Source organism: Pempheris klunzingeri, chromosome 18, assembly GCF_042242105.1.
Source record: "Pempheris klunzingeri isolate RE-2024b chromosome 18, fPemKlu1.hap1, whole genome shotgun sequence".
Classification (NCBI taxonomy): Eukaryota; Metazoa; Chordata; class Actinopteri; order Acropomatiformes; family Pempheridae; genus Pempheris; species Pempheris klunzingeri.
This window is the reverse complement of record NC_092029.1, coordinates 22,482,051-22,504,017: the sequence shown is the minus strand read 5'-3', so window position 1 is coordinate 22,504,017 and position 21,967 is coordinate 22,482,051. Positions and strand designations below refer to the sequence as shown.

General features: G+C 48.9%; 1 protein-coding gene across 4 annotated transcripts in view; it reads left to right on the top strand.

Annotated features, from left to right (window-relative positions):
- enah (ENAH actin regulator) overlaps nt 1-21,967 on the top strand; it is a 97,157-nt gene that overhangs the window by 63,011 nt on the left and 12,179 nt on the right. For 2 of the 4 annotated variants that reach the window (XM_070849152.1, XM_070849151.1), the window contains exons 4-6: nt 768-840; nt 17,139-17,401; nt 20,928-21,722. In XM_070849152.1, the coding sequence (XP_070705253.1) occupies nt 768-840; nt 17,139-17,401; nt 20,928-21,722 (1,131 nt within the window). The remainder of the gene's footprint in view (nt 1-767; nt 841-17,138; nt 17,402-20,927; nt 21,723-21,967) is intronic. The other 2 variants (XM_070849153.1, XM_070849155.1) reach the window with 2 other exon arrangements.

Genomic DNA, 21,967 nt, shown 5'->3' with positions numbered 1-21,967 from the left:
AGGTTTGCTGAGACATTCGTCAGTGTCAGAGATGTTTGAGCAGCTGACGGGTCTGACTGCTGTGATGTTACTGCAGGCGCACGTCAAAAGTATGTCAAAAATGATGAAACGTGAGAGCAGCAGCAACCATTAGTTTCATTTAAATTCATTCAGTTATTTTTCCTCAATTAAATGTTTTGGTCCAAAAGTTGTCCGACCCCCCCCCCTAAAATCAGCCTGTCAAACACATTCAGATTGATTGTTTTGTCCAACACCTAAAGACGTTTAGTTAAATATCAATATAAGACCAAATATATGTAACATTTAACTTATCAAAGTAGATGCTGATTAACTGTCTGTTGTTTAACTACTTGCTTAATCATAAGACAGCATAGATGCATGATATAGATTTCATTTTGTTCAGTGGGACACTCAACGACAGTATGTACACTGTGCCACTACAGAACCCCGAACATACACAAGCTAAATAACCCGCTGATCTCTGGCCAAATGCTGTGTTGCCATGACAACATGCAGTATCTCTCTGTCTCCTCCTCAGGGTTTTATGCAGGTCTCTGTGTCGGTGGTGTGAGATGTTTCTGTGACAGTCCATGTTTCTGTCCCTGTCCCTTAACGTCTCTCCACTAATGTGAAATTAGGTTTTGCTTCACAGAAGACTTTCATGTGTGGATCTTTTTTTATTATTAAAGTAGCACATGAGAGGGTTGTGTGTTCATTAGGATGATGATGAGTGTTTAACAGGAGTTTTCTGTGTGTGTCCCCTACAGGCCCCACATTGCCCAGACAGGGCCCCCAGGTTCAGAATGGCCCCACACCAGAGGAGCTGGAGCTGCAGAGAAGGTGAGGAATACACACACACACACACACATACACACACACTTAGAGGAGATAACGCTGGCCTGATAAAGATCACACACAGCCTTACCATGAGGGACAAAGTCTGACCACGGTCTCAGGATTGAAATGATTCTGGTCTCTGCCTTTTCAACGTGGTGCTTTTATTCCTCCTCTTGTATGTAAAATGATGGTTACTTAGATGGGACAAGGGGGGGTCATTGTGTTTGGAGCTCTGTTTGGACTCATGTCCAAAGCATGTTTAAAAGCAGCAGCAGTTGACCCAAAGTGCTGCACTGTCAGAAACCACAAGACAACACAGCAGAAACACAATAAGTGAAACAGTCTAGAGGACATAAAGATGGACGAATGCAGGTCTAGACCAGAGAGTTTGGTCTAGATCATGAGGCCGACTGGACCATAAGAGGAATAAAAATAATAATAATACTACATTTTATTTAAAGGCGCCTTTCTCGACACTCAAGGACACCGTACAATGAATGAGAAAAAGTAAAGGTAGAATAAAATATACACAAAATACACAAGATGTTAAAAACAGGATAAAATCAGCAATTGAGATCAGATGGAATAGGCAATCTTAAACGAGTGGGTTTTGAGTCTGGATTTGAATGAATAATGAGTCGGTATTTCTGAGTTCAGGTGGTAATAAGTTCCAGAGGCAACTGTTGTTTCGTAGATGGAAGTAAGCAGACCAGGTGATGTTATTGATATGGGATTGGAAAGATAGAGTGCTGTCGAGGATGATACTCAGGCTCTTAACCTGTGGGGAGGGGGAGACAGAGTAGTTACAGTGGGGCAAAAAAGTATTTAGTCAGCCACCAATTGTGCAAGTTCTCCCACTTAAAAAGATGAGAGAGGCCTGTAATTTTCATCATAGGTACACTTCAACTATGAGAGACAGAATGGGGGAAAGAATCCAGGAAATCACATTGTAGGATTTTTAATGAATTAATTGGTAAATTCCTTGGTAAAATAAGTATTTGGTCACCTACAAACAAGCAAGATTTCTGGTTCTCACAGACCTGTAACTTGTTCTTTAAGAGGCTCCTCTGTCCTCCACTCGTTACCTGTATTAATGGCACCTGTTTGAACTGGTTATCAGTATAAAAGACACCTGTCCACAACCTCAAACAGTCACACTCCAAACTCCACTATGGCCAAGACCAAAGAGCTGTCAAAGGACACCAGAAACAAAATTGTAGACCTGCACCAGGCTGGGAAGACTGAATCTGCAATAGGTAAGCAGCTGGGTGTGAAGAAATCAACTGTGGGAACAATTATTAGAAAATGGAAGACATACAAGACCACTGATAATCTCCCTCCATCTGGGGCTCCACGCAAGATCTCACCCCGTGGGGTCAAAATGATCACAAGAACGGTGAGCAAAAATCCCAGAACCACACAGGGGGACCTAGTGAATGACCTGCAGAGAGCTGGGACCAAAGTAACAAAGGCTACCATCAGTAACACACTACGCCACCAGGGACTCAAATCCTGCAGTGCCAGACATGTCCCCCTGCTTAAGCCAGTACATGTCCAGGCCCGTCTGAAGTTTGCTAGAGAGCATTTGGATGATCCAGAAGAGGACTGGGAGAATGTCATATGGTCAGATGAAACCAAAATAGAACTTTTTGGTAAAAACTCAACTTGTCGTGTTTGGAGAAGAAAGAATGCTGAGTTGCATCCAAAGAACACCATACCTACTGTGAAGCATGGGGGTGGAAACATCATGCTTTGGGGCTGTTTTTCTTCAAAGGGACCAGGACGACTGATCCGTGTAAAGGAAAGAATGAATGGGGCCATGTATCGTGAGATTTTGAGTGAAAACCTCCTCCCATCAGCAAGGGCATTGAAGATGAAACGTGGCTGGGTCTTTCAGCATGACAATGATCCCAAACACACCGTCCGGGCAACGAAGGAGTGACTTCGTAAGAAGCATTTCAAGGTCCTGGAGTGGCCTAGCCAGTCTCCAGATCTCAACCCCATAGAAAATCTTTGGAGGGAGTTGAAAGTCCGTGTTGCCCAGCAACAGCCCCAAAACATCACTGCTCTAGAGGAGATCTGCATGGAGGAATGGGCCAAAATACCAGCAATAGTGTGTGAAAACCTTGTTACAGAAAACGTTTGACCTCTGTCATTGCCAACAAAGGGTATACAACAAAGTATTGAGATGAACTTTTGTTATTGACCAAATACTTATTTTCCACCATAATTTGCAAATAACTTCTTTAAAAATCAGACAATGTGATTTTCTGGATTTTTCTTTTTCTCATTTTGTCTCTCATAGTTGAGGTATACCTATGATGAAAATTACAGGCCTCTCTCATCTTTTTAAGTGGGAGAACTTGCACAATTGGTGGCTGACTAAATACTTTTTTGCCCCACTCTATCTATAACAAGGTAAAAGTTTTGGATAGTGTTGATTTGGTGCCAATGATGAGGACCTCAGTTTTGTCACTGTTTAGTTTAAGGAAGTTTAAGGAGAACCAGGTTTTTATTTCGGTATTGCAAGCAGTGAGGGAGGGGGGTGGAAGAGTGGAAGAGGGTTTACTGGTGAGGTAGAGCTGGGTGTCATCTGCGTAGCAGTGGAAATGAATGTTATATTTACAGAAGATCTTGCCAAAGGGAAGGAGGTAAATGATGAAGAGGAGGGGCCCCAGGACAGAGCCCTGGGGCACACCTGTAGTGACAGAGGAAGGGTTGGATCTGAAGGATTTGAGTTGGATGAACCGAGTGCAGCCTGAGAGGTAGGATTTGAACCAATCTAATAGTGTGGGTGATGCCAATGGAGGATAGTCTATTGAGGAGGGTGGTATGACAGATGGTGTCAAAGGCCTCCTCAGGTCAAGGAGGATGAGGATAGTGAGTAGGCCAGAATCAGCTACCATTAGGAGGTCACTGGTAATTTTTATGAGTGCAGTTTCTGTGCTATGGAGGGGGCGGAAACCAGACTGGAACTCTTCATACGGGTTATTGTGAGATAAATGAGAGTGGAGTTGGGTGGCAACTGTTTTTTCGAGAATTTTGGAGATGAAGGGTAGATTGGAAATAGGATGGAAGTTGAAGTTGGTGGGATCGGCACCAGGTTTTTTCAGTATTGGGGTAATTGCAGTTCCAGTGGTGAGAGAGGGGGACCAGAGAGGGGAGGCAGGCTTTAACCAGATCTGCGGGGAGGGGGTCCAGCTGACAGGTGGATGGCTTGGACTTACAGATAAGGTCTGAAATTTCTGAGAGAGTGGGGAGCTGGAAGGTGGAAAATGAGTGAGTGGTTGGGTGAAGTTCGGATGAGATGCTGAGGTAAGAATTTGGACCTAGGTGCTGGTGGATCTTCTGGATTTTTGCAACAAAGAAGGACATAAGGGGGGGCAGCCTAACTCGTTTCAGAGTGTGAGGACCACAACTGCTAAAGCACGACCCCCCCCAAGCTTAAGCCTGGATCCTGGGATGACCAGAAACAGCAGATGTGAAAGACCCTGCTGGGATGTAAGAGGTCACAGGGACGCTGGAGGCTGGAGCTCATCCAGTGGTCTGTAGCCAGTGAGGGGGGGCTGGGGTGGGAAAGATGTCTTCTCGCTTGTGTGTGTCTGTTAAGACGAGCTGCTAAAGCCAATGTAGGGGGCGCTACAGTAGTTCCCCCCCAAATCACTATGGCACAGGAAGGGCTGTTGTTTTCCTTCATTCATTTAGATGTAAGCTGTTGTTCACCAGCAGTCTGTCAGTGTACACGTACTCCAACACACACACACACACACACACACACACTTCCTTCCCCATACAAGGCCACTCCTTCCCCCAGGTAATAACAAGGCTCTGGAACAGCTAGAAAACAGACTCACTCTCACACACACACACACACACACACACACACACACTCACACTTTCACATACACACACACACACACACGCTCACACACACACTTAAATACACACATACTCATACTCACACTCACGAACAACAGGCTCACACACACTGACACACAGAGCTGCATTAATGGGGGCCAGATGTTGGCCAAGGTTTAGAACCTATACACCAGTTGTTGTTGTTTGAGGATTTAATGAGAATGGATTACCTACACACACTCTGACATCCAAACAAAGGAACATGGACACACACTGCAGTGTACGGACACACTACCCACACAAGCGTGTGTGTCCACAGTGACAGCTGGACACATTCTGTATGGAGAGGTGACGGTAGAGTGACCATAGTCAGCCCTGATCCCAGAACACACACACACACTCACGCTCTCACACATACACATGTGAGTAGTGAAGCATTCCTCAGGTGTGAGTCAGTTGGTCTTCTGGTTCTGTTTGAGGTGAGCTTGGATGTGGGGGGGTGGGGTTTATAGACTGTGTAGCTCTGACAGAGCCTGATGGATCTGGCCTCCAGCCCCTCTCCCTCTCTCCCTCTCTCCCTCTCTCCCTCATGTCTTTGTTTTTGCATTCCCCCTCCCTTTACACCCTTTTGTCTGGTCAGGCAGTGGATGACAGAAAGGCAGCGGGTGGTTCAGTGACTGAGGTCATCTACTGATAAAGGCGCCAATATGAGTGTTTTGGACGAGTGATTAAAGGATGAAAGAAGCGAGGAGGGTGCTGGAGGGGGGGTGTACAGATGACTTGGCAGCACACTCTCACATCAGGCCTGGTGCTGTTTCAGAGGAGAGCTAACACACTGTACGCCATCTTACTGTGAGCGGTTGTTTGACGTGTGATCAGGACGCGGCGGCTCAGCTTTGTTGACTGTTTATTGGAAGTTAATGGGACTGAGAAAAGCACCTGCACGCTAACATCTGTTCATAGTTATTATTCAATCCAAGTTATTCATCATAAACCTTCTTCAAAGCATTTTAAGATTCTAATTGATGACAGAAATGACAGGCTTTGGCTGACCTGGAGGTTATTCTGTGAGCCACCTTGTAGAGCCTTTCCATGCTCTACTGTCCCGACATGATTTAAAGGTCCATGGGGTCTCTGCCACAGCATGTGTACCAGTGTCTCACTGTGGGTATGACCCCCTCGAGTGTTTGTGCTCTTTAACTAAGTTGGCACATTTGTGTCTCGAAGACTTAATCTCAGAAGACTTCATCTGAATGAGATCTCCTGATTAAATAGAAATAATGATAATGAAAATAAAAATGGCGAGAAATGCTGTCTCAGTGACCCAGAGCCCAAAGTGATGCCTTCACAGTGCTTGTAGTGGAGCTTTGCTTCAACACAGCAAAACAGTTGTCACGGTTCATTTCCTGTCAGTTGTTTCAACCACTTTGACATTTTCACGTGTCGTGTGCAAAAACTGCAAAGTAACTAAAGCTGTCAGATAAATGAAGGAACATTTCCCTCTGAGAGGAGGACGTGTAATCGGTCCACGTTTGGTAGGACACTTTAGATTAACTCCACTGCATTTCTCCTCCTGCTGGCTTCCTGTGTGATAGTCAGTGGAAGACAAGAGTAACAGTTTATCCTCCATGTTCACACTGTCAGGCTGCTGAGCACTGTTACATCTCTTTTCACAGTGTTGTCCCACTGACTGACGATTACACTGTGTGAGCTGAGGACAGCCGTGTCCTGCTTTCTAACACAGGACTCAAGCCAACATGTCAGCCTTACTTCACAGCAGCATGAGGCCTTCACCTCCACACGCACAGCATACTTCTTTTAGGGGAGACACACGTGTGCATGTCAACATACAGTACTCACCTTCCATCATCCATCACTCACCTTCCATCATCCATCACTCACCTTCCATCATCCATCACTCACCTTCCATCATCCATCACTCATCTTCCATCGTCCATCACTCACCTTCCATCGTCCATCACTCACCTTCCATCATCCATCACTCACCTTCCATCATCCATCACTCATCTTCCATCGTCCATCACTCATCTTCCATCCTTCCATCGTCCATCACTCATCTTCCATCGTCCATCACTCATCTTCCATCGTCCATCACTCATCTTCCATCCTTCCATCGTCCATCACTCATCTTCCATCGTCCATCACTCATCTTCCATCATCCATCACTCATCTTCCATCGTCCATCACTCATCTTCCATCCTTCCATCGTCCATCACTCATCTTCCATCCTTTCATCGTCCATCACTCATCTTCCATCCTTCCATCGTCCATCACTCATCTTCCATCGTCCATCACTCATCTTCCATCCTTCCATCGTCCATCACTCATCTTCCATCCTTTCATCGTCCATCACTCATCCTCCATCGTCCATCACTCATCTTCCATCCTTCCATCGTCCATCACTCATCTTCCATCCTTCCATCGTCCATCACTCATCTTCCATCGTCCATCACTCATCTTCCATCCTTCCATCGTCCATCACTCATCTTCCATCCTTCCATCCATCCATCACTCATCTTCCATCCTTCCATCACTCATCTTCCATTCTTCCATCATCCATCACTCATCCTTCCATCCATGGCTCCACATACCCAGAGGGTGGACCCTCTGGGTATGTGGCTCTACAGAGGGTCGGTTTGGCTGTGTCTTCCTTCATTCAGGTCCAAGGCTTTTAGTCAGGAGTGTGTCACACTGAGCCGTGAGGCCTGAAGTGGGGACGGGAGAAGAGTGGGAGGACAGAATGGATGGGAGACATGGATGAATGTGTCCAAATGCTCTTCATGTTTAGTCAGACACAGTCCACAGTCGTCAGTGTGGCCTCCACTGAGCTCGTTCATCTGTGGACAGGCTCTGGAACAGGGTCCTCCACGAGGTCACATGACAGCAGGAAAGTCTAATGCACACTGACCCTCATCTGTCTGTCCTCCACCTCTGTATTCATCTACTCCCTCCACCTCCTCTCCAGTCCTCCTATTCGTCAAGGCGTACATGGCTGAGCAGAGCAGGCTGGCCGTGATGCTCGATGACTGAAATATTCTTTGCATGTATGAGCTGAGGGAGAGAGCGTGTATGAACCACCTGCTCAAAAATGCTAGGGTGCTACCCTCAGATTAAAAAGACATGAGCTGGAAATAATAGGCTGTGGTATAAATAGCTGTATGCTGCGTGGGAGCAAGCAAGGGAGTGTGTGTTGGGGGAGGCAGGAAATGTGCTGCTTCGTCTTGAATGGAAGTGAGGATGGAGAAATGGTAAGAAGACGGAGGAAACGGACGTGAACATGTGTTGAATTTGTGTTAGCTGTTAGCATTTAGCTGCTGGTGTCAGATGGTGAAAACAGCAGCAGCTGCTGATGGTGACATGTGCTCCATTATACACATAATCACAAACACGGGCTGACCGCATGAATGTGAACACACACACACACACACACACACACACACGCCTCTGTGACCAATATGTTACCTTGGCTTCGATAAGAAGGTTGGGGTCCCGTGTTAGTGGGACACATGACACGTGGAGTGTGTCCATGTGTCTATGTTGCACACTTGGACTGGATCCCCACTAGAGTAGGTCCATATGGTCCATCTGGGCCCACGTCTATTTCCTGGTTGTGGGAGCCAATGAGGCGAGCCGCTGAGAGCAGCAAGCCAACAGATTTCACCAGACCTCAGTGTCCCTGGAAGGGTTAGCACGGTTGTCACTTGAGGCAAAACCAGACTGTGACATAATATTTGGTGAAGAGAAAGCAAACCTTTCTACAAGTGAAGGGTTCATGCCGGTATGAGAGACCACAGTGTCAGTGACGGCCTCACACCTGGAGTGGAACACCACAGTGAAACAGGAGTCACATCATCAGCAAAGGTGAATGCGAGCACTTCAGGTTGTACAGGTTGGTGAGTGTATGAGGAAAAGGTTGATGATGGCTGTAAGCAACAAATTCAGCAGCTGTGTGTCTCCATGAACATGCAGAATGTGACTCCTCTCGTCTGGCGTCAGTCAGATCAAAAGTACGTCCAGGCCATGAAAGAAGGTGATGAATAGAGTGAAAGAGAAATATAAAGAGGAGAGGGCAGTAATGTTGGCATCTTCTAATGCCAGTGGTAGTTGTAGGATGGACCTGAGCAGAGAGTGTGGTGTGTGTGCACTGCAATGCAGTCCAGTGTGGGGGGGGCCTGCCACAAGGGGGCCGTCACTGTGCTATAGACGTGTCGAACTGACTGATTTCTCTCCACTGATCATGGCTCTGATCATGTAGTCCCTCATTCGTTCTGAGTGTTTGGTGTCACATGGTTGGTAGGATGATGAATCCCTCACGTTTATCTCCACAGTTCTCTCCTTCCTCTTCTTCATTCTCGTAGCTCATGAACACAGGCCTAACTGAGAGGGGGAACTGGTTCTGGAGCACCTTTACACACCTTTGATCTTCATCTCCTCGTAACGTCATTCTGTCAACGTGGCATCCTCCTTCAAGCTTCTTAGCTCCTAACATCGACAACAACAAGCCGCCAATATTACAATGAATCCTGTCTGACCTTGCTGTGTCGTGAACTCAGTCATAGTAAGTTGTTGCAGGGAAAGGAATATGTGTGTGTGTGTGTGTGTGTGTGCGCGCGCATATATATCTGTGCGTGCGGGATTCAGGCCATGCCGCCGCCCACACTCCCTTAGCAACAGTTTCCCTTGGCAACTCTTGTCAGGAGGCGAACAGGACGCCAGTTAAACCGTGCAAGAGGCTTTTCACAGCTTTGAATCCTGTGATGTGTCCCTGCAGGGCAGAGGGCCGTGGAGGAGCTGATGGGTTCAGCCATTGGGGGGCAAATACTGGATGTAGACTGGCTGTAACGCGTGGGGAACTGGTGCCCTGGAAGAGCCAAACTTGACACCAAGACGGACATCTTCATGTTTTGTATTTGACAGTTTGCTTCCTGAGTGTCTCCCTCTGTCTGTCCTTCTACGCACAAGGCCCTCTGAATGAATCCTGATAGCTGACTGGTGGCATTAATAATTGGCTGAATGATTGTAGAATTTAATGTCACATGATGTTTTTCTGCATGTGGTGACCACTGCAGCCCACTAGTCTGCTGTGAGATTTATCACAGTGTTTTAGTGCAGTTGATGTTGTCAGTCATTCAGTAGTAATGACAGCTACTGTCCTCTGCCCTGTGTGAGCAGCGAGGACGGAGGTTTTCTCAAATAACTGCCATACTTAGTGAAAGTGTGTTGTTCTTGTAAAATTTTGGCAGTGAGATGAGCTGCTCTCACCACACAGGAATGTGTGTGTGTGTGTGTGTGTGTGTGTGTGTATGTGTGTGTGTGTGTGTATGAAGAAGGTGTGTACTGCATGATATGGGCTGGAAGCTACACTGTAGTAAACTCCCTGAGGAACAACACACTAACTGTCCCCTCTGAGTCCTCTGCATGTACACACACACACACACACACACACACGCACACACACACACAGACACACACCTCCAACACATTTCTCAGCCTGGTTATTTGAAGTGTGTGTGCACATTGTTCAGGAATGCCATGATCTTGTGTTTAGGGGAAAGCTTTCTGTGTTTCACATTCATAAATTACATTATGAGGTGTGTGTGTGTGTGTGTGTGTGTGTGTGTGTGTGTGTGTGAAGAGTGAAGAGTTTAAAAGGCCTCGTTCATCAGCACCAGCACAGAGTACAGCTGAGGTTACGTCTCCACTCTCATTAGAACAGACTGAGCAAGTAGAGAAAAAAGAGGGCAGTGCTCAGGAAACCGTGAGATGGTAAGGAGAGTGAACGGTAACAGTTTGGCCTTACAGCCTTTAGGAAGGTTTCAGTGGGGGGGCGCTGAAGTCACTGTCTTGCTCTGGGCCAGGTTTGACTGCTCTGATACCGACTCAGACAGTTTGTTGGTGACGATGAGGCTGATCTGTTCAGGTACCAGGTCATGCTTCAGCAGAGTGCTGGTAGGCCCAGCCAAAGGTCAAAAGAAGAAGGGGGGGTGTTAGCTGGTTGGAGGTATTTCCCGCTCATTGAGTTCTACGGATACATGTTTTATCTGCCCAGCCAGTGTTTGGAGGGGTAGAGGGCATCAGAAAGCATCAGCATTTATCATTTTGATGATGAAGAACCTGTCAGTGAATGTATATCTGTCTTTATTTGTCCATTCAGTTTCAGAACAATGTTTAAGTGGAGCCTGATGCTGCCCTACACGAATGATGTCAGGCAACAGCTCATTGATTACAGGCGTTACCGTGCGTGTGTGTCCGCAGCTAATCTCTGTAGTGTTCAGTGTAAGTTTAGTGGATCAGAACATATCAGGTCTGGAATTAATCTGCAGAGACTTTAGTTCAAAATCAGAGAAAACGTTTCTCCGGACGTCACATTCTGAGCCACAGACGGATGGATGGACAGACGGACAGATAGACAGATCCTTTCTGGAACAGGTGGACGTTACATTTCATTACCACTATGGTCAAGATGCTGCTTCAACACTTCCTCCTCCTGGGGAGCAGAGAGGTGATGAGCCTCTGAGCCCTCTGCAGCCATGTCTGCTTAAACTCTGGGGATTTGAGGGATTTAGCTGCAGTGCTACTTAGATTCACTTTAATCAGTCATAGTGCAGCACTGCCTTTGGTAAGTTCACTGATGTGAGCCTCTCCTCTGGGTGAACATGTTTAGGGGGGCACAGACAGGCTTCCTAAACCTCTACCACTTTATGAAAAGGCATGCTGGCTTTTAAAGATTGCACATTAGTCATCGTCCTTGATAGGGATTCCAGCATTGAGTTATGGTCAGATTTGTGGATGATAGAAACAGTCCAGTGGAGACCTTCAGTCTCTCAGAGGAGCCGTCAAGACCATCTGTGGATGGACTGAATCCTGTTTGACGTAGTCCAGCACTCCATCATCAGCCAGCAGGGCGGGCACGTTTACAACATGAGATTAATGGTGGCGGTACGATGGCTGAGCTTCAGTACCAAGTCAATATTTTTCTGTAGGGGCTCAGAGGTAGAGCGGCCAGAGGTTTGATCCCCGGCTCCTCCTAGTCAGCATGTCAAAGTGTCCTTGGGCAAAACACTCAGTCAGTGTGTCAGTGTGTGAATGTGTGTGTGAAAGAATAGTCTCCTCCTGTGTGAATGAATGATGTGTGAATGGGTGAATGAGGATGTAATGTTAAAGCCTTTGGAGTGATCAAAATGAGTAGAACGGTGCCATACAGATACAGACCATTTACCATTTGTAGATAGTTTTAGGAAAAGAAACAAGTTTGACCTTTTTCCTCCTTAACAAACTATCCCAAACTTCTCCAACATGAAATATAGTTTGAAGTTAGAGACGTTACGTCAGGTCAGGCTGAGGCTCAGAGGAGGAGAGTCGCTGTAGACGTTCATTCTGCAGCTAATCAGAAAAGAAAATGTGCTACAGAAACTCAGTTAACTCTAAGTTCTATGAACTCCATTATTTCTGCAAGTCTACTCCCAGTAGACGGTACACACGCCATCCACCACACCACTGTACCTATGTGTGTGTGTGTGCTTGTGTGTGTCACTAGTGGGGTGAGGTTTGTGTGTGTGTGTCACCAGCACAGATGGAAGCAGAGTGTGTTTGCATTAAGCAACATTTATGCTGATGATGGACTTTTAGCTGTGAGTCAGCAGCCAGAGGAACAGGATGAGTGAGAGCATCCGACCTGACGGGACCTGACATGGTGTGTGTGTGTGTGTGTGTGTGTGAGAGAGAGTGCATGTTGGCATTGAGCTCCAGTTCCCACCATCTATCTCCTTGCTTGTGTCATTTATGAAGGTAACGCTCGCTCATTTCCAGCCAAAGCAGTTGATGATGGAGTAAATCAGTGTGACAGGACAGGTGACGCTTTCCAATGAAATGAAAGATTTCCTGGGAACTTTTAGCTCTCTGTTGTACCAACACACACACACACACACACACCCTGCCTGTGCTGTGTATGTGTTCATGAACATCCTTCATACTGCCTGTCAGTTGTTGTGATGAGGGAAGGACTGTGTCGTGTTTAAACATCCACTTGTTAATGTGAGTATGCTCTACACACCCTGTCTATGCTGAGAGGCTCTGCCACATGTTTTCATGCTTTTGCTTAGAACACGTCTTACTTCTCTCTAAGCTCTGCTGCTGTTGATGCTGTTTTGCTGTTTTTCACATTCTGTGAAGGCACAGGTCTATGCCCACATCCTCAGTCCTGTCTGTCAGTGGAAGAGTGAGTAGCATTTCTTTTTAGTGTTCTTGTACAAACTGTGCTAAGAACAGCCCAGTTTCCCCACAGGGGTCCTCAGTGTTTCACCACATCTCACATGTAGTAATGGGACATTACATTATTCACACACTCACACACACAGACACACACACACACTCTGCTGACATGGTCCCTCCCTCTGCTTGTCTTGTGCTGACACCTAGTGACCAAACATGGATGTGCAGCCCCCCGAGCGTCCCACACTTCACCATCGTTAAGAGCATGTGTAGCGGTGCTGCATCACCTCCAGAGGACAAACAAGCTGCGAGCTGTCCGTCCTCAGACTGTCTGTGTGGCAGGTTCTCAGCCGGACGGCCCCCAGCCCCCCCAGCCCATTCTGAGGGTTTAATGTGGCACCTTCCAGTAGAGCTGCTTACATAACAGCAGGGCTGCTGGGGGCCTGACGGCAATTATTATATAAGGACATGTCTTATGTAATGACAGCAGGCAGGCCTGGAGGTTGGGGGGGCAGCACAGGCCCCACACTGATTACCTCCTTTTTTCACTCACTCTGCCCATCTGTCCTTTATTCATCTGTTCTTTATTCATCTCATCCTCCTCTCAGCTGCTGCTCTCTGAAACAGGACTCAGATACAGCTGACATCCTCTCCTCTCCTCTCCTCTCCTCTCCTCTCCTCTCCTCTCCTCCTCCTCCTCCTCCTCCTCCTCTCCTCTCTTCTCCTCTCCTCTCCTCTCTGGAGAGCCCAGCTGGAGCAGGGACAGACTCTGCGCCGACAGGTGTTCATGTTCCTGGACTCGCCCTCACAGACGCTGGGGGTATCTTTCAGGGTGGGGCGCGGTGAAGGCTCTTACATGGTGTACGCAAGTCCAGGGCAGCTCAAATGTTCTCAGTGTGGGGACGTGGGACACAAACGGCTTGTGTGTCCGCAGGCGGCGCGGCTCCGCTGACACTGATGCGGCCGGGTGGGTGTGAGGTGGATCGAGTTGTTGCGGACACGGTGGTGGTGGATTACGGTAGAGTGAACGCAGCAGCGGATGCCTCTGGTTCACTGTTAAACAGCAATGATGGGGAGGGAGAGAACCAGCCTGTCTCCTCAACATGATGAGGAGACAGCTTCCACAGTTTGCCTGTTTTCCACAGGCAAAGAGCTCAGTGGGATCACTGATGAAGGACAGGGGGGGCTCAGATACAGTATCTGTCAGTGAAGGTCCCAACAGGAACAGTGACCTTTATTCTTCGTGGAAATAAAGCAATTCCTTGATGAACCTTTCAAAAAGTCTGTCAAAGTGAGTGACTACGTCAGTGACACTGCCAAGTTCATCAGGTCTGTGGGGGGGTTAAAAACCTCATTGGCTTTGATGTCTTGGCTGAAAAAAAACGTTATCTTCTCAAAAAGCACATCACAACCCTGAGAAAAGCAACAATAAGTAAAACTACTGTTACAAAGACACGAAGGTAATATGATCATGCGCCACATGGTTTTTTCTCCTCTGTACCGTCTCCTTGTTTCATCCTGGCTGCTCCTCCTCGCAGACCTTTCTATGCAGAGCCTCAAAGTAGCTTTAGTAGGAGAGACGGGAGCAGACTGGCTCTAATCTCAGAGGCTGCTACACTAAAAAGGGTTGATGTATTGTTTCTACAAGAAGATGAGGTCGACTGGGGCATGTGGTGGGAGGGTCCATGTGTCCTTAGTCATGGCACTAACTTTAGTGCAGGGGTAGCCGTCTTGTTCAGCGCAACCACCAAAGCGACAATTCTATCCTTCACTGAAGTAGTGAAGGGTCTGTTGGTGTTGGTGTTTGTGGATAAATGGACAGCTCTGAGTTTTGTTTTGTTAACATATATGCAGCTAATCAAGGAGCAGAGACAGTAGTTTTCTTCACCCTGCTGAGGAATCAGGATCAGCTCATTATTGGTGGTGATTTTAACTGCACACTAGACTTCACAGTAGACAGGACAAGCGAGGAACCCCATCCACAATCATCTCAAAGTCTGAACAAGATAATAACACACATAATCTGTTGGACACATGAAGGGTCAAACATCCACAGTCCAGACAGTACACATGGGTGAGGGTGAGCAACAATAGGCTGGGCGCAGCTAGATTAGACAGAATTTACATTTCTGAAAACCTCAGCTCTAGTCTAGTCCAGGCTAACATCAGTCCTGTTGGCTTCACTGACCACCATCTTGTCACCGCAGAGTTAGTTGCATCACCAGTAGAAAGGGTTAAGTCCTACTGGCTTTTCAACAATAAACTCCTCCAAGACAGTACTTTCTGACAAAGTCTTGAGCTTTTTTGGAAAAACTAGAAAACCAAAAAAGTGGATTTTAGTTCTCTGAAACTCTGGTGGGAAGTTGGAAAGGCACAAATTTGTGTTTTCATCTCACTCCACTGCTTGGATAAAGGCAGCAGTTCAGGGACTTGAGAAAGACATCAGGAATATTGAAGAAGAATCCCACTATATGAGTCATCTTCTGAAGGAGAAGAGGCTGGAACTAAGCTCCTTCCTGCAGGAGAAAGTTAAAGTCCCATAAGGTCTCATTTCCTCCAGTTGAAGGATATGGATGCCCCAAGCACTTTCTTTTTTAACTTGGAGAGATCGGTGGCACAGAGGAAGCAGATGACCTGCCTTACACTTCCTGGAGGCAGAGTGACCACCAATCCAGGTGAGATGAGGAACCTTGCGATGGATTTCTATGCTGACCTCTTTGGGTCAGAGGAGTGCAGCGAGGAGTGTCGCGAGGAAGTCCAGGAGGGGCTCCCTCAGCTCAGCCCTGGAGACAAAGCTGACCTGGACTGTGAGCTGACTCTGGAGGAGCTGACGGTCGCTGTCAATCAGGACGGTCACCAGGGATCGATGGTCTCTCCACTGACTTTTACAAACAATTCTGGAATATCCTGGGACCAGATTTACATGAGGGTTTAATGGAATGTTTCAGAACAGGATCTCTCCCTGTCTCAGGGTTGTCCCATCTCTAGCCAACTCTACAGTCTAGCAATTGAACCTTTGCTGTGCAGGTTGAGAAGTCGACTCAGTGGTCTCTCGCTGCCTGGGCCCTCCTACTGTGTCTGCTTATGCAGATGATGTCAATGTTTTTGTGTTTATTCAGTGTTTGCAGGACACCCTGTCTCTGTATGAAAGGGCCTCATCTGCACTAGGGTTAGGGTGAACTGGGCGAAGAGTGGGGCTTTGTTGGTTGGCCACTGGAGGGACCAGGTGGTACCCAGTCTGCTTGGAGGACTTGAATGGGGGAAGGAGGGGCTAAAAGTGTTGGGAGTGTTTTTAGGCACTGAGGGCTTTCAAAAAAAGAACTGGGAGCGAGTTAAGGAGAAGGTGTGTGCTCGGTTGTCTAAATGGAAATGGTTGCTACCCAAGCTGTCATATAGGAAGAGTTCTGGTTCTCCCTGTGGCTGAAGGGGGGCAGGGACTAATTGTCATCCAGTCAAAAATTGTCTCATTTAGACTGCAAACAGCACAACGATTCTTATACAACAGCGGTCCAAGGTGCTTGGACACAGCTCGTCTGCTGCTGAGGAGAGCTGGGCGAATGGGCAATGATGAGCAGCTTTTCCTCCTACAGTCTGAGGACATGGACCTTTCTGGATTAAGCAAATGTTCACTTTTGAACGTGTTATAAATGTAAATCCGGGCATGTGGTTCTTTGAGGAACCTTTGTTTTTCAACAGATTGATAGGGACTGAAACACAGTCTGCGAACTAACCTCAGGAAGGCTGGCTGCACCAAACTGGGCCATCTGATGAGGATGGTGGTAACATCTGTGCAACATCACCTCGGTCAGGCTGATTAACAGAGTGGTGGAGGAGGTCTGTGCCGCCCTGCCACAACCTCTGAGAACCTTTGCACTGAATCGTGCACTGTGTGACCAGTGGAGTGAGCTTTCCCTCCCTGTTGATCACCCCGGTGGTGTGGGGTTGGCAGGAGGGAGGAGGTCAGCTGCTGTCGTGACTCCCCATGTGGAGGGTGGTCTTTTCCTTCCTTCCAGGGAGATGGAGAGCTGATTGTTAATCTGTGAGTTGTTGACAGGTGTGTTCTGCTTTAGGTGTTTATCTTTCTTGTTTTGGCCTTAAATGTTGGTGTGAGAGTGATCTATTTCTTTTATTTTAGTATTGCTTCAATAAAACCAAACCAAACCTCCTGTTTCCTCTCCTCTCTTCTCCTCTCCTCTCCTCTCCTCCTCCAGGCAGCTTCAGGAGCTGCAGAAGCAGAAGGAGATGGAGCGAGAGATGCTGGAGCGTGAGCGACAGGAACGTGAACATCAGGAGAGGGAAGTGCAGGCGGAGAGGGAGCGGATGGAGCGAGAGCGCCAGGAGCAGCAGGAGCGCGCCGAGCGAGAGCTGATGGAGAGAGAGAAGGCGGAGAGAGAGAGGCTGGAGAGGGAGCAGCAGGAGCAGCTGGACAGAGAGCAGCAGGACTGGGAGAGAGGGAGACGCATCTCCAACGCTGGTGAGTGACACACACTCACACACACTCACACACCCTCACACACACCCTCACACACACTCACACACACCCTCACACACACTCACACACCCTCACATACAGTCACACCCACTGACGGAGACACTGGTCTGAGTTGTGGGTGCTGAGACGAACGACAGACCTCATTACTGACTCAGGGTCAGTGTGTGCTCCGTGTGTTTTTCCGTGGGTTAAAACCTCATGTGGAAGTGGCACACATTCTAAGTCAAACTAACGCTGCCCATTAAATTTCATGACCGGGAAGCAGTGTTTTCTCTGCTGTACATGAAGCTGCTCTACCACCGTCCACAGTGTGCTTTACACTTTGCAGCTGGGAGCACCTCTTCCTTTGTGAATTGCATTGTGGTGGAATACTGTATGTGTGGGATGTCTGCAGGATTCCTGTTTATACTACGTTCAATCTTGTCACTTCCAGTGTGAACGGTATACAGTCTGACCTGCTTACACACTGTGTGTGAGCAGCAGACTGAACTGTAACATTTTCAAACTGTTAGTACATTAAACAGGATTCCTTCACTGCAGCTGTCTGTGGCCTGCCACAGCTCCTGATAGTGGAGCTGTGATGACTTCAGCTTCAGGCTCTTCTCTAACAGCATGGAGGGTGGAGTCCCAGTCAGTGCTGGAGGTGTTAGCGTCCTCTGTGAGTGCTGAGCTACAGGATGAACCACACTGGACCAGAGCTGTGGACAGGGCTCTAAGGCCTGGGGGAAATGAATGTGAGTCTTTGACATGACTGTAGGGCTGACTGCATTATTTGTGGAAGAGCGCCGCCGGCCCCCTTGCCTGTCTCACACACACATCTGACACTACACACAAGCATCTAATAAAGATGTAAAGGTGGTGGTGTGCAGGCGCTCTGGCTTCACACACCTTGCCTGGGGAGGAATCCTGCCTAAAAATGTCCAAATCATCAACTTTGATAATGTGTGATCTGAAGCTTGGAGCGTAAACGGATCATACAGAATGAATCGTGTACCCTCTCAGCTCAGTCCACTTTAAAACATGTGTGAAATATCTAATGTTGGGCCAGGTCGGACCGGAAGGAAAAGCTGGACTGGGTCAGTAGGGGAGGCAGCAGTGAGTTACATGCTTGTATACACATGCATGAACACACACACACACACATAGGCAGGCACGGTTCAGCTGTTACTCAGAGACTAAAAATACAACATCATGGAGAACGCTGGTTAGACCCCCAGGGATGAGTGTGAGTGTGAGTGTGTGTGTGTGTGTGTGTGTGTGTGTGTGTGTGTATGCTTTTAAATGCCCCAGGAAGAGAGTTTTCATGTCACACACAATAACGAACAACCACACCAGATCACATAGGAGGAGTACACACACACACACACACACACGGGCTCTGTGTGTGTGGTTGTGTGTGTACCAACTTTTGTGTTTTTTGCATCGTTCTGCAGCTGTTAACCTTTCCTGTAAGTGCATTTGTTGCAGCTGTCTTCCTTGGTGGGGTGAGGGTTAGGGTGACCTGTTGGACACATTTTTTCTCCTCAGTGACAAAACATGTCACAGTGACCTTTTCCTGGGTCCATTTTTATTTAGCTTTTTCCAACGTTTCAGTCACCTGCTTCACACGACCACAGTGTGTGTTGTTGTGGGCCTCTATGCACACGGTGCACAGCAGTGTGAATGTGAATGTAGTGAACATCACCATGCTCACATTGTCAGCCCGGTTAATGACTGGGACACACTGGTGCATGTTTGTTCTCCTCTCTTTAGATTTTTGAGAATGGATTTTGAAGGTGGTCTGGGGGCTTTTTGTTTTTTGCTGTCTCTTTGTGCTGAAGCTGTCCGGTTGGTTTGGTAGCTCTGCTGCAGAATGACCCTCTTGTATGTGTGTGTGTGTGTGTGTGTGTGTGTGAGTGTGTGCGTGTGTTCGTAATATTCTTGTGTGATCTGATCATGTGTTTATTAAGGTACAATAGCAGAGCAAAGCTGAGGCCTTTCAGTCACATGACCTGCCCAGAGCTTCAGGGAGATGGAGAGAGAATTAAATAATGGGGGGGAGGGTGGGGTTGATGTAGGATGGAAAAGGCCAAGTTTAATGAAAGAAGATGAGGGAGGGGAAGAGTGAGACTGATGGTCAGAGGCAGAAGTAAAGAGTGAAGGAGGACTGTGGCTTAATGATGTAAGAGAAGAGTCCATCAGGCCCCAGAGAGACGGTGTGTGTGTCTGATTATCTGGATGTGACCATGTGAACCACGTCTGTTGGTAAGATGTGACTTCCTCCCCTGACTTGAGCTGATGAATAAATATCCCATGCAGACGTCCCCCTCTCTGCAGTACGGTAGCCTGGGCCCCCTGTCAGCGGAGTTAGGACTGCACAGAGTGGAGAATGACATCATCAGTAGCACAGGGAAGTGGAGCAGAAGGTGAACAGAGGATTAACAACACCAACACCATCCCCACACACAGGAAGCATATGGCCACGCGTCCAGGCTGTGCCGAGCAGCACTTACACAAACAGGGGGGGTAATTCAGGAGAGAGGGGCTCCACTCAGCTGGCACACACACACACACAGAGGGACAGAGGAGGGCTTCAACACACAATCACACACTGACATGACGACAGTGAGCCCCCCTGCCCTGCCCTGTGTGTAAACCCCAGTAAAAAGACCAGAAGGTGTGATTAAGCATCATTAAGATGTGTCTTCAGAAAGAGTTTAGCCGGTGAGGATTCTCACTAACAGCATGGCCCCCCACTGGGCTGGAAATACACCGAGGGCCTAAGTCAAAACTGTGTGTCTTTTTCTACAGAGTAGGATGGGACAGACGGGTGGGCTGCTGGGGGCCACAGAGCACCATCCTCACCTCAGCAACACGACGGCGCGGAGACTACGGCCGCCAGAGCAGCCCTCTGAGCTAAATGCTAATGACAGTGTGCTAACATGCCCCCAGTGGCTAACGTGCTAACATGCTAATGTTCACCAGGTTCCCAATTATAGTTTGGGGGGGGGGGGGGGGGGGCTGTGAGGCCGGCTGCTGTGGTGGTTTGATCGCTCCTGTCTCTGTGGCTCCAGAGTGAAGCTGAGCTGTGAATGGCTCTGTGGGTGAGGCTGGCTAATTGTGGCTCTGACTCGGTGGCCCCAGTGGTGATGAGCTCCTGCTCCTCTGAGTGTCCTCCTCAGTCCGTCTGTCCCCTCCATGTGCTCCTGTGACACCCCTGTGGAGGCTTCGTGTCCACAGTGCTAACAGCTGCCCACTAACAGTAGTGTCACCTCAGCCTCACACAGCACACACCACCTAGAATAAACCTCTGGTATCGCTCTGTGCTCGGTTTTCCTGCTTCATCTGCCCCCTTCTCTTTTTTCCTCCCTCTCTCCTTCCTTCTCTCTGTCCTGACCTGCTGTCTTTCCCCTCTGTGTGCATGACGGCTGCTTCCTTCCTGCCTTCTTTCCTTCCTTCCGTCGCTCCTTCCCGTCTGTGCTGTCTTGTCCTTGACCTTGGTTTGTCCATTCATGTGGCGTGCGTTTAGCCTTCGAAAGCACCCTGTACTCCCCCACGCCTCAGGAGTACAGCAGGACGTCGTCCACACCTGTGTCTCCATCCACGCCCACCTACCCAGCTCCCGGGACGCCGTCGCCCAACTCCACCACTCCCCCAACTCCGCCTCTAAGGCATTCAGCCTCTCGATTCGCCACCTCGCTCGGTTCTGCCTTCCACCCAGTCCTGCCTCACTACGCCACCGTCCCACGGCGACAGCAAGCCTTTCCCCAGGCCCCCCCCCCAGCCCCAGCCCCCGCCCCCACTCCACCTCCTCCATCCAAATCTGTGGTGTGGTCAGCGTGCAACTTCACTCCCCTGCCCCCCTCTCCCCCCGTCATGATAAGCAGCCCCCCAGGGAAGGCTGCAGGTCCGCGGCCGCTCATCCCCATTGCAGCACCGTCCCCCCTCTCCCAGAAGCCCCCTTCGCCGGCCCCCAATGGACCACCCATGTTCCCCGCACCTTCTCCCGTGACCATCCCACACAGCCACACCCCTGTCGGCATCAGCTGCCCCACCCCACCTCCCCCTCCGACCCCGCCCCCTCTTCCCTCCCCCATAGCTGCCTTTCCTTCTCCCTCCTCCGTCTCGTCTCCCCCCTCCTCATCCCAGGCTCCTGGTGTGCCCTCTCCCTCCACAGCACCCCCTGCTGCTGCAGCCGCCGCCTCCTCTGCCTCTGCTGAGCACCTGTCCCTCTCTGTGGGCCTGGGCCCGTCAGGGCCGGGGGAGCCGGACGCAGAGCCCCACCCTCCTCAGTGGGGCTCCACCTGTCAACCCCCGCCCCACGGTAAGGCCTCCGCTCCGGACTCTGTTTCTCACTGCCTCTCTGCCCTGTGCCTCTGTCTGTTCTGACTCACTCACTAACAGGGGGGGGGGGGGGGGGGGGCACTGAACAGGGTGGGGTCTGTCACCTTGTGTCTGATGTGGCCACAGCTCAGGGAGCCCCCAGTGTAGGCTCACGTCGGAGGACTGGACTGTTCTGAGGAGACAGGCGGCCCTGCTGCTGGCACCTGACTGCAGACTCCAGACCAG